At 35.1% G+C, this 12,400-nt stretch overlaps 1 protein-coding gene across 2 annotated transcripts in view; it reads left to right on the forward strand.

The window, feature by feature from the left end:
* Positions 1-6,089, forward strand: part of LRRC28 (leucine rich repeat containing 28) — a 194,817-nt gene extending 188,728 nt beyond the window's left edge. For both annotated transcript variants that reach the window (XM_027852018.1, XM_027852019.1), the window contains one exon: positions 1,790-6,089. In XM_027852018.1, coding sequence (XP_027707819.1) covers positions 1,790-1,862 — 73 coding nt within the window. In that variant the 3' untranslated portion in view covers positions 1,863-6,089. The remainder of the gene's footprint in view (positions 1-1,789) is intronic.
* The last annotated feature ends 6,311 nt before the right edge of the window (positions 6,090-12,400 follow it).

Below are 12,400 nucleotides of genomic sequence, written 5' to 3' on the forward strand. Positions count from 1 at the left end.
CTGTGCTTTAGGAGGATCATTTTGGCAATTAAATGAAAGATGGACTGAAATTGGAAGAGACTTGAAGCAGAGACACCAAGCAGCAGGCTATTGAACTAGTCCAGACATTAAGGTGACGATGTCTCTATAAGGGTGGTGGTTATGTGTTTGGAGAGAAGGGGTTGGTTATGTACCAGAAATGTTAAGATAGAAACGAAAAGACAACAATAAACTGAATATATGGGACGAGTGTGAGTGAAGAATCAAGGATGACACCAAGCTTGGGTGACTGAAAGGATGCTAGTACCTAAGCAGGAAAAAGGAAGTTAGGAAGATTGGGGACAGGGGCAGAATTATTTCTGATTTTGACAGGTTGAGTTTGAGATATCTATCTGTGTGTCATCCAGTTTGAGATGTCTGATAGGTAGTTGGCTGATACAAGGTCTTGGGCACCAATTGAAGAGGATGTAGACAAATTTGAGGACAAATAGGATAAGTTTTCTGGAAAACATGTCATATGAGAAACAGATAACAAAATTGGAAATGTTTACACTGGAAGAAAAAAAGCAAGGGAACATCATAGCTGTCTTCAGATATTTGAAGGACTGTCACATGGAAGAGAGAATAGACTTAATCGATAGCTCTAGAAATTAGAACTAGTACCAGTGGATAGAAGAGAGATAGATTCTTGACTCAGAAGGAAAACTTTCCAACACTTAGAGCTGTCCAACAGTGGAATGAGCATGATTACAAAAGCAAGTTCACCATCACTGAGAGTGTTCAAGCAGAAACTGGGTGCCCAGTCGTCTCAAATGTTGCAAAAGAGATCCATGCCTTGCATGGAAAGTTGGGGCAGATGATTTGTTAGGTACCTCCTTGCTGATTCAAAAGAATCTGTGATTCATTCCTTCTGGATGTTCTGGGACCTGTAAAGTTGATGAAAAATATCAAGCATTATAAAGTTGTTTAAAAAACACTTTTATTCAAATATCATCATCTCAGTTCTATTCAACAAGCATTTATTAAGCACATATCCTCTGTACAAGGCACTTTAGTAGGCCTTGGTCCTACATAGACAAAAAAAATTCAGCCCCTACTTTCAAAAGAGCTTATATAATCTATGAGTGGGTGTAACACTTAGATAAGTAAATACAAAATAATTTGAGGTGAGAGATAACACTAACATCTAGAGAAGTTCTAACCCCTCAGTCTATTAACTTGTTTAAAAAAAATGTTGATAACTGTATTTCAACTAAATTGATTTCGTTTGTAACCCTAAGTGTTTTATTTTATGCATTTACAAACATAATTCTGAGAAGGGGTCCGTAGGCTTCACCAGACTGCCAAAGAGTGATAACAAAAGAACTTCTGATCTAGAAAAATAAGGTTAAGCCTTGAAGGAAACTAAGGATTCTAAGAGGCAGGGATGGGAAGACAACGTACAAATTCAAACACTACATTGTACACACTAGCCTAGCTGCTAATGTTCTCTGTTGTGTCACAAAGTGACATTATTTCTCAAAAGAAGCCTCTGTCATGTGATCAATCCTTCATTTCTTTTAAAGGGAAGTTAGAATATAGCAAAGAGACTGACCATCTCTGAAATGTTAACTCAGAGAGTGAAAAAATTACTAACACCAACAACAACAAAAAAACAAAACTGCTGTTGCTTTTATGAAAAAAAATACATTCTTTTTTTTAAATTGCCTCACCTTATATTTTAACAATGAACAAGTGTTTGTAATACAAGAAAACTAATTTACTTTATCTTCAATTGACATGTTTTCTCTTTCCTTTTTGTTTCTTCCAGGAGGACAACTGTGAGTTTTGTAGCTTACTGCTGCTCCACCCAGTGTCTGCAGACTTTTGACCTACTGAGTTGATAAACACTTAAAACTACTCAGGAGTGTTGCCAGCTTAAAGCTGTGTTAGACTGCATATCCCATTGGATACTGGAATACTGTTTATGTGCCAAAGCAGCAGAAGTGCCCAGTCAGGAACACTAATAGGCACTTAAATCTTGCCCTATCAAATTTGGATGAACTGCAGAAATCTTTTGGAAATGTAACGATTGAGCTTTAGAGGTAGAAAGCATTCTCCCCTCCCCCCAAGTTGGAATATAATCCAAAAAATTTTAAGGAGCTTTGGTCTCCAGTGTTTTTCTTTTTATGTGAGTGTGTCTCATATGTAAGCTATTTAGTTTGATGCGTCTCCCTGAATCTAATTTAAAGCAAGTTCCAGTTCCCTGAAGAACTGCAATTTGATAATATAATGAAATTAATTTTTAAACACACATACTTCCAATGATAAGCCTGGTCTTCCCTGCTCTGTTTCCCCAGAGGAAAACTGCCACGATTCCCTCAAATGAAACTTTGTCAGTGTCCCTTAGCTCTTCCTTACCACATTGTAAAGAACCTCACTGCCTCATTAGGAAATGGGTTTGTGTTGAAGCCTACTTTTGTGATAGCCTGCTTCTCAGGTTAGGCTCCTCTGAAAGCTCACCAGGGAACTGATCATTTAGCCTGTAGAAAGTCATGACTTTGTTTTTGCTTGTGCAAGTTTATTAATAAGAGCCTTAAGCTTGCCTTTTTTTGTGGTAGAAGTTCTTCGTAGAGAAGATGCTGATAATAAATGCACCTTTTAATGTTAGAAAACAGCCCACTTGCATATAAAATATTCTTATAATCCAGGGTGATATTCTTAGAGAGTTCTGAGGAATCTTTGAGTCTTAAAAGGATTAGACCCCACCATCTCTAGATTTAAACGTTTTCAACGAAGTGAGAAAGGGAAAGACAACCATACAAATATGTGGCATTCAATGCCCTTTTTTGTGTGCTTCATGATTAAATCTGATCAATTTTGGATTGTTTTTTTATGTGGGAATAACAGTCAACCTGTATATGGTAAAACTAAAAAATATATGCAGTATGATTTTTCTATATTGTCCTATAGTGTATTTTATTAATATAATATGTTTTAAATTCTCTTAATTTTTACCTATAGCTGTGTTTTTAAAATGCCACAGGAAAGTGCAAAGATCTGCAGTTTGATTTTACAGAAAGATTATTAACTGGTAACCCCTGAGAATATACCCTGGCAATAGGAGATGTCCTCTTGTACCACACATCTCTGCTCTTCTTTTAAAAGTGTGGTGGCATTTTAAATATGTCTTTGCTGCCAGATGTGCATTTTGGTTACTGTAAAAGTATTTTATTCTGCAGTTTTCAAAAGGCAGGACTAGAAGGTCAGTTTTTAAGGACTAACCACGGGCACTCGCATTTGAATGGCCATGTTCATTTTCAAAGTATCTTGGAGCTTTAGATTTTATTTGGTTTATGAAATTTTATTAATTGTCCTATATTTGAAATGCTAGGTTTTAACAGTGCTGAAATCCTACACAGTTACTGACAAATGTGTGATCTTTTCACAATAACACCACCTGCTCTTCAGAAAGTACTTTGGAATGGGGAAGGCAGAAAGAAGCCTGACATGTGTGTTCCAACTTTATTCGCACTATTCTTACTTTCCTTTTCCTTTTCATAACTTGGTCTTTTCAGCTTTGGCATTTCAAAAGCATAGAGTACAATAGATCTGAAGATCAGTATTGAAACTACAGCATGTACCTTGGACACTTCTTTAGGAACAATTGAGTTTGCGGATGTAACCTGTTACATGTACATATGTTAGTGGGTGAAAAATATGGCGTGATGCTTCACAAATGTGATTCAGGCCTTGGTGTCTGGTGCCATGTGTCTAAGTGACTATAGATATATTGCAGCATCTTATTTTTTTTCCACAACCATATGTCAGGAGTAAGTAGCTTTGAAGTGGAGATTTGTGTCTATAAAATATACTATCCCGATATTCAAGAATCAAGTGAAATTAAAGGTCCATTATTAACATTGATTTAATTAGGCAATAATAACAAAGTAACCAATAACCATACAACTTTCCTGCGTCTAAATTTAGTACTGGCCTTTGAAAGCCGGGAAGGATGCCTAACAGTACCAGCCCTTGTGGAATTTGAACTTGTAATTGCTGGTATAGATCCAGAATTTAATTTACAAAAAATGGGTATAATAATTTGGTTTCCTTGGTGCTGTTGGATATGAAAATTTAATGCTAGAGTCCCTGCTGTTTATTTTTTCCTCTGCTAGACATAATGTTATATCCTGGGAAATAGTGTCCTCCATGCTATATTTTAGAATTGTGTCCAATACAATGCAAAGAAAAATAAATTCATGTACATATTTTAGATTTTGTTTTCTTGGATGAGAGTTCATTACAGATTGGGCAATTTTAAAAAATTAAGAAAAGAAACTTTATGTGATAGCTAACAATAGCCTCGTGAAAATCAAGGCACTTACATTTTTATTCAGATGACTGCATTAGTGATCAAAAGTGGTTAAAAAAAAACATGTTTGAAACAAGACCTCTTTAATGCTCTGTTGCTTTGAAGGGAGCTAGTTTTAAATTGGCCTTTTGTTGATGTCCCTAAGGAAGTTTATTTGAGGATCAATCAATTCACAGACAAAAGTTCAGTTGCTCGGCTATTGTACAAATTAAATATCAATCTTTAAAGAGAAAAATAAATAGGTTGATGCAGTAAAGGTATGCTCTGACTAATTGTATCTTAAATTCCTGTATCTTATCTCCAACCCATATCAGTTGTCTTCAGTTGGGCATCTGTAAAAGGTAAACTTACCTTTTGTTTGCCAAAGAAGTACTTCATGCTAGCTTGTCCGACTAGTATAACGAATACTTCTCTTATTTCAAGATGAGCATAGTGATCAAATTATGGGCCACTGCATATCATTCTTTAGAGGGGAAAATGCATTCATCTTTGCTGTTCTGAATTTAAAACAGAATAATGAAATAATGCTACTGAGACTTTCAAAGCTAGTTTTTAATGTATCAACAGGAAAATCAGGTTCATGTTTCTTTGATTGAAAATCAGGCATTCTTCTTTCTACTATGAAAAACTTAAATCATAATACATTACTTAAGTAGTAGTCAAAGTATCTTTTTCTAGATGATTTATGTATGAGAATTCTTAACTAGAGCAACACTAACCCAGCTTAATATGATTAAGCATTAAAATGTAAATTACTGTGATAAATTTGTAAATAAACTCTCTTCAAGGTGTCTCTTTTTGAGAATATTTCTATACAAAAGCCTGACCACTTCATTTTTCCGTTATCTTAAAGCTTTTAGTTTCCTCCTACTTAACTACTAATGAGGCCTCCTTAAATACTTGCTAGAAATTCAAAGAATAAAATACTTTATTTTCTCCTCAGAAATGATGGATTTTTTAAAGTTACATTTTTAAAAAAACAGCTTTGTATTTCTTTCAGAATTAAAGTACTCTCACTATTCCAATGCAGAAACAAGTTTACCATCTTATTAGCTGATGTATACTTGAAGGTGACATGATAAAATGGCCAAGTGAGAATTCTGCTTGACGAGGAAACCTATGTTATTGCTCTCTTTAAAAGCAGGATAGCATGGTCCCTTAAGCTTTGTACATAATACAACCAAACGTACTAGTGCATTTGACTACAGTACAACCTGCTAAGCTAAAGTACTTGGAGGTAATTAGTAACATTTTTATATGCAATTAAGAATTAGACTTGCAAGGATTTAAGATATTTTCTTCTTTCATTCACCTTACCACAGAGGCCTGGATTATCACTACTTTCACTATTTGCATTACAGAATATCAGGTTCTAACTGATTTACACATTGAATTTTGAGAACCTTTAATAACCCAGGATTTTTAATTTTTGTATAACAAAAGTATTTTCTAAGAGTATATTGGTCTTTTGAAAGACATTATGACATTCATTTGGGGTGTATACATTTATTTCTGAAACACATTAACTGTACCCCTTTTTGTTCCCAAAGCTGCTATTGTGTTGAATAACTATTGAGCTTGAACCCTGTGATTGCTTAGAAGTGTAAATGTATTTCCTCTTCATTGTCTTAACCAAGAACATTTTGTAAAATGGAAAAAAAAACTGTACTAGATGTTTAAATTAAAGCCAATGATGCAACTTACTGTACATGTTTGTTAATAAACTTTTTGGATAGTTCATCTATCTATAAAAACAGCATGAAAGGAACTACTGGTGTGATGGCTATTAAACTAAAGGACTGTAGCTGAACTGACGTCATGTGCTGCTCTTATTGATTAAATACTAAGCCCAGGCCAATACTTCCGTAATTAAAAAAAACAAAAACAAAAACACATAGTCAAAATCAGCTTCAATGATTTAATCACTCCGTTTCTTGATCAAACAATTGCAGTTCACCTAGAAACTCCCAAATATTTGAGTAAGAACATGTGCAAATGTGTTTTGAAATATCCAGTGGGGTAGAGGAAGGTCAGTAAATGTATTGTTACTGTTCAGTCATTTTAAATCATGTCTGATTCTTCGTAACCACATCTGGGGTTTTCTTGGCAAAGATACTGAAGTGGTTTGCTGTTCCTTCATTTTACAGTTGAGGAAACTGAGGCAAACAAGATTCAGTGTCTTGCCCAGGGTCACACAGCTAGTAATTAACTGAAGCATGTCTTCCTGACTAGAGGCCCAGTGCTCTGTGTACTCTGGTGCCGCCTAACTCCCCCATGTAAACGTATAGAGCCTCTTTGTACTCAGTCATCACTGTGTTCCTGATTTTTGGACATATGGTTTAATACCCTTGGATCATAGGATCATTGATCTAGAGGTGAAAGGGAGGAACCTTAGAGGTCCTTGAGTGCAGCCCCATTATTTTTTGCAGATGAGTGAACTGAAGGCTGGAGATGTTAAGTGATTTGCCATGATCACATAGCTACTGTCTGAACAGGATCTAAACCCAGGTCTTTACAAAAAACAGAGCTCAGTAGGAAGGGATTGTTAAATGCTATGTTCTTTGGACAACTATCTTATTTTCAAATGTTTCCTTTGCTTTGTCAGGAAGTCCAAAATATTTTCATGCAAATCTCATTGACGCTTCTCCAAAATCAACTACTTTGTTATAAAAAGTATAATTGTTTTAATGTTGAGATACTTAGTTCCATAAAAACAAGAAAACATTTAACTAAATAAGATTATGTTAATGATATAATGTCATGATCATCACCACCATTACCACTTTCACTATTTTTAATATCAAAAACTATCAAACCTCTAATTGTGCATAGGTTATTAAGTAAGTTAACTAATTAATTACACCCCTCCTGGGTCTACAGAATGCTTCACATAGACCAAAATGTGTGTCTTGATTTTAGAAACCTTTTAATACCAGGAATCAAGATTTAAATATGATGTTCTGGTATATTTTTTTTCTTTTTCCCTGCTAATTGTTCTAAGCTAAAATAATTAATTAGTTAAAGAGGTTTGGCCTTTGAAAAAAATCTCAAAGCCCGGGTGGAAATAGTATGTGTGCTGTTAATTTCAGATTTTTCAGGTCACACATATTAGCAACATAGGACTCTATGGTTGAGAATATAGTAAATAATTTGAAGAGCACTTTGTTGATACTACTAAAAGTAAAAATATTCCATCTTTGGATTTTTAAAAAATATTTTAAAATATTTTTTCTGAATTTTGATTTCATGTTTTTTGCTCACATCACTTCCACAAGATTGATTTATTTCATAGGAAATCCTAAGGATTTCCTTTTCTGCTGTTGCCAACTTATCTGGGGAAGGCAGATGGGAGAATAATTCTTTCCAGCAATTAAATCACTAGTACTATTAGAAATGCAAATTACCAATTTGGCTCTTTTCAACTAGAACAATCTTAAACAACTTGATGCTTTTGTTTGGTGTCAGTTTCATTGTGAAAGTAGTACTGTGCTATAATTAGATTGAAAATTTATATTTGTGCACTGACCAAGACATTATAGCATATAAAGTACTGGAAACCATTTAGTCTTCAGTGAATATAGGAAATTCCTGCAAACCTGCATCTTATTAAGACAGTAAGTGGAAAAAAAAATTGTACTTCGGATAAATGAGCTTTTGTTTAACTTTAGTAAATTCATAACATAGGCCATAGCCAGAAAATTAATAGCAGAGATGTTTTCCAGGGATCACTGCAAAATTAAGATATGGAATCTTTCAGTTTGAACTAAAACAATTTATGGAAAAATCTGAGGCTACCTGACAAAGAATTATTACCACAAACTAAGATTAGCAGTAAACAAAAGATTTATTCTCAAATGCAGATGAGCAAATTCTACCCATTGGGAGTTCTCTGGCTCATTTCCAAATGGCTAAGAAATTTTCTTTATGTGAAAAGTAAAGGGAGTAGAAGAGAGGAAATAAATGTTTCATTATTTTATAAAACAAAAAACACTTAGAATTCATTTAGAAGGAAGGTAATATATAAACCTCAAGTAGAGATACCATTTACTGCACCTACTTTTTAATCTTGTGTACCATTTTACTTTCCCTTTTCTCCTTAAAAATATATAATTAATATTTGACAATCGTGTAAAAAAGAAACATAAATTGATCTGTTTGAGATGTTTACACATCTCCAACTTCTGTGTATCTATGCAAAGCTATAATCTTGCTGTAACTTAAAATGGAAGCCACAAACCTTCATTTGACTTTGCTGATGCCAGTACAACACAACTGGTAGAAGAATTTTGTTTCCATAGGCAGAGAGGATGGGTGGCATGCAGTATATTTTGATTGATAATGGTGGTGGTGATTCTGCTGAGGAAATGATGACTATTGATTCAGTACTTAGAAAACCTATAGAGAAAGGAAACCAATCTCTGTTTACACTGTAGCATGCTAAATGAGTATTTCAAGGTTAAGAGAACCCTTAGGGCATTGAGGATCATTAAGCAAGCCTTAATTGAATGAGATAATATGCAGTTTCTGTAGAAATGCTGTATGACTTTTTACAAGTGGTCTCTGTATTTGAAATGTTTAGTAGAAAAACACTGAAAAAACAGTGAAGTCACACTAAAGGTAAACGTACAAAGTAGAATTAAAAAGAAACAGAATTTAATAGCATAAGTAGCAGAAGAATAATCAGAATTGTTTCTTCCCCCTTGGTTGATGTGTCTGTGTCTAGCAAGATGTTTGAACAAATTAGCTTACTTTAAAACATTTCTACCTTTTCCCATATCTTTTATTTGTATCATATTGATGAGTTTGGCTTTACAATACCTATTTTGGAGGGTGTGAAAAATCTTTTAAGAATAGCTCAAGGTTATTGATATTTTATAGAAATTTGGGAGTCCTTTGGACCAAATCTGGATTAGGAGGTGTATTCAAATACCCACTGTAAATTCTTTCTAAGATAAATGACTTTACTAGCAATTACCATGAATTATGTATATTTTATAATGCACACCTTAAACTAGGTCAGTAATAAATAGTCACAGTGTACAAACTATATTTTCTATATGTCACATTAGACAAAGTCTGCTTTTTACCTCAGGTAATTCTTGCTACATGTTAACAGAAAGATTTTGCTATGTACTCTTTCCTCAAAAACACGAGAGTTTGATTTGGACACTTGGAAATATTTCCCAGATTTCTTATAATCTAGCTAGGGTTCTAATCTGAAATTGTGCTCTTTGATACATCCTTAAATGTTTATCGTAAATTTCTGAAACCACCATTTTCTTTCAGAGCTTGTCTCTTTTTATGATAGTTTGGGTAAAGTATTATAGATGATAGGATATTATACCTGGAAGAGATTTTTTCTTTCTTTCTTCTTTGCAAGGCAATTGGGGTTAAGTGACTTGCCCAGGGTTACACAACTAGTAACTGTCAAGTGTCTAGTCTGAGATCAGGTTTGAACTCAGGTCTTCCTGACTCCAGGGCAGGTGCTTTATCTACTGCGCCATGTAGCTGCCCCCTTGGAAGAGATGTTTGAAGATTATCTAATCTAATTTCATTTTACAGATGAGGAAACTGAGACCCAAAGAGGTTAAGTGACTTGTCTAAGAACTTCAGTTTAGGTAACTTCATTCAACTATAATAAGAAACTACAAACACCCAAATAAACTGAAAAGTTTGCCTATTCACCCCTCAAAAGGATAAAACAAAAGAAACATATGGAAGGGGAAAAATGACATGAAGGGGCAAAATTCATTACCCATTAGAGATGAAAAGTCTGTATTAAATGTTTTCCCCAATTTGTTCTTACCTGATACTTTAATGCTTGTGAATTCTACTCTGAAGTTAGATTTTTCCCTATATAGAAAACCAAGCATATTTAGACACATGTATCTGCTACACAGAATAATCACTTCAATGCTAAAAATATTCTTCTGCTACTAACTCAATTAAAAATATGCAACAGGAAGTCTTAATGAAGGTCTCTAGGTTGATAAAAACTCAGCTTCCAAACAATATGCTATTCTTAGGAGCCACACTCCAAGTACAAGAAATAACTAGTCTCATTTGACAGCTTTTCTAAGCACCTACTGTGTGTTCAACACTGAGAACAGCATACAGAATTACTGAATTTTTGCACCAAAAAATTTTGTGACTATGATGGTAGCATGGGAGTGGAGAAACTATGGTATCAAGAAAGGCAAAACTTAAGCTCTTAGCTTCCATCATAGTAAGAGCTAAATTGACAGGAGTCCAAATTCCTTAAGGAAATTTGGGACCTGTTGCAACCATCTTACACCACCTTTCTTTGATGATGGTGATGGATGATAATTTTTAATTTTTCAGCACCTGGTGCCCAGCGCCTGCAGGCCTCATGGCATGATAACAAAAAAATAACTAAAACATCATTTACAGAATGGCAACATGTCCCAGGAAACCACAGAAAGTAGCAGAGTGAGAATCACTCAACTTCTCCAGAGGCCATAAATAGTAGAACCAAATGTGAATTATGCCCACACAAAAATAATAAAAATCAGTATTCTGAATTTTGCCCTCAAGACTGGTTGAGGTGGACCTTGGGGAAAGACCCACACAAGAGGCTGTGTGCATATGGTCAAACTCACTAAGTCATTAAAAGAAAACATCATGCCAAGCTGATATTTTCAGCTTAATCTGATCACTTGCACTAATACCTTACATTTACTCAATGCTTTTAACTCTTCAAATCACTTTCATGTCTGATCTCACTTGGAACTTTATATCAAGCCTTTGAAGTAGATAATACTACAGATACTTACCCTTGTTTGATAGTTGAGGAAACTGAGGCAATATGACCTTGCATCTCCCCTGTTCAAGAAGCTCCAGGGGCTCACTGTTAGCCTCCAGTATAAATGACACATGGCTTTGCATGGCATTTAAGGCCTTGACAATCTGACTCTGTGTATACATTACTCTTCTTTTCACAGTGTCTTCTAGCCAAACTGACTTGCTTGCTGTTCCTGACACACAACATTCCAGTTTCCGTTTCTATGCCTATCCTCTCTTAAAATCCCTCTCTTCATTCAAGGCCTAGCTCAAACACTATCAAGGCCCTGCCCTTTCACCCCGTTTGCCCCTTGGATTCTTACCCCCCAAGATTGCTTTGTACTTTGTATATTTTGTTTTTGCTTTATCTATCTGTCTATCTGTCGTTTTTCCTTCAGCAAAATGTAAGCTCTTTGAGGATGGACTATTTCCTTCTGCCTTTATATACCCAGCACTTAGCACAATTCCTGTTACATAGCAGGCGCTTAATGAACACTTACTTGTTGAATGAATTAGCATGTTACAGTAGAGAAGATCCTGGATATGGATTCAATCCTGGTCCTGGATTTGTCCAGTCCTGACTCTGCTATCTATGTGGCCTTGGGTAAGTCTTTTAACTGTTCTGGGCCTCAGTTTCTCATCTGTCAAATGAAAGAGACTAAATCAATAAACATTTATTAAGTGCCTACTATATGCCAGGCACTGTGCTTAGCTCTAAGGATACAGAAAGAGGCAAACAACATTCCCTATCCCCAAAGAGCTTACAATCTAATGGGAGAGACAAGTGCATACAAATACATTCAAAGCAATCTATATACAGGTCAAATAAAAAATAACAGAAGGAAAACACGAGAATTAAGAAGGGTTGGGGAAGGCTTGCTGTAGAAGGTGAAATCTTAGTTGAGACTTAAAGGAACCCAGGGAGCTGCAGAGGGAGGGTGTCCTAGGCATGGGAGGTGAGGGTGGAGAGAGATAGCCAGAGAAAATACTCAGAGTTGAGATGTAAAGTGTCATTTGTGGGATAGCCAGGAGATGGATATCCTGTCCAGATTTAAATTATGATCCTATGATGTTTAGGCCCTTGGCCAAAATCACTCAGCAAGTTAGTAACAGAGTTTATACTAAAATCACTCTACCATAATGCTGTATAATTAAAGGTATTGATTGTGCAGACAGTTGTTGAGATGAACCACAAAAAAATAAGATTCAATAAATGTTACATGCCTATTGTCCCACCGTGCCAAGTGCTGAAGCAGAAACAAAGTT

The sequence above is a fragment of the Vombatus ursinus genome, unplaced genomic scaffold, assembly GCF_900497805.2.
Source record: "Vombatus ursinus unplaced genomic scaffold, bare-nosed wombat genome assembly UNPS02009205.1, whole genome shotgun sequence".
Lineage (NCBI taxonomy): Eukaryota > Metazoa > Chordata > Mammalia > Diprotodontia > Vombatidae > Vombatus > Vombatus ursinus.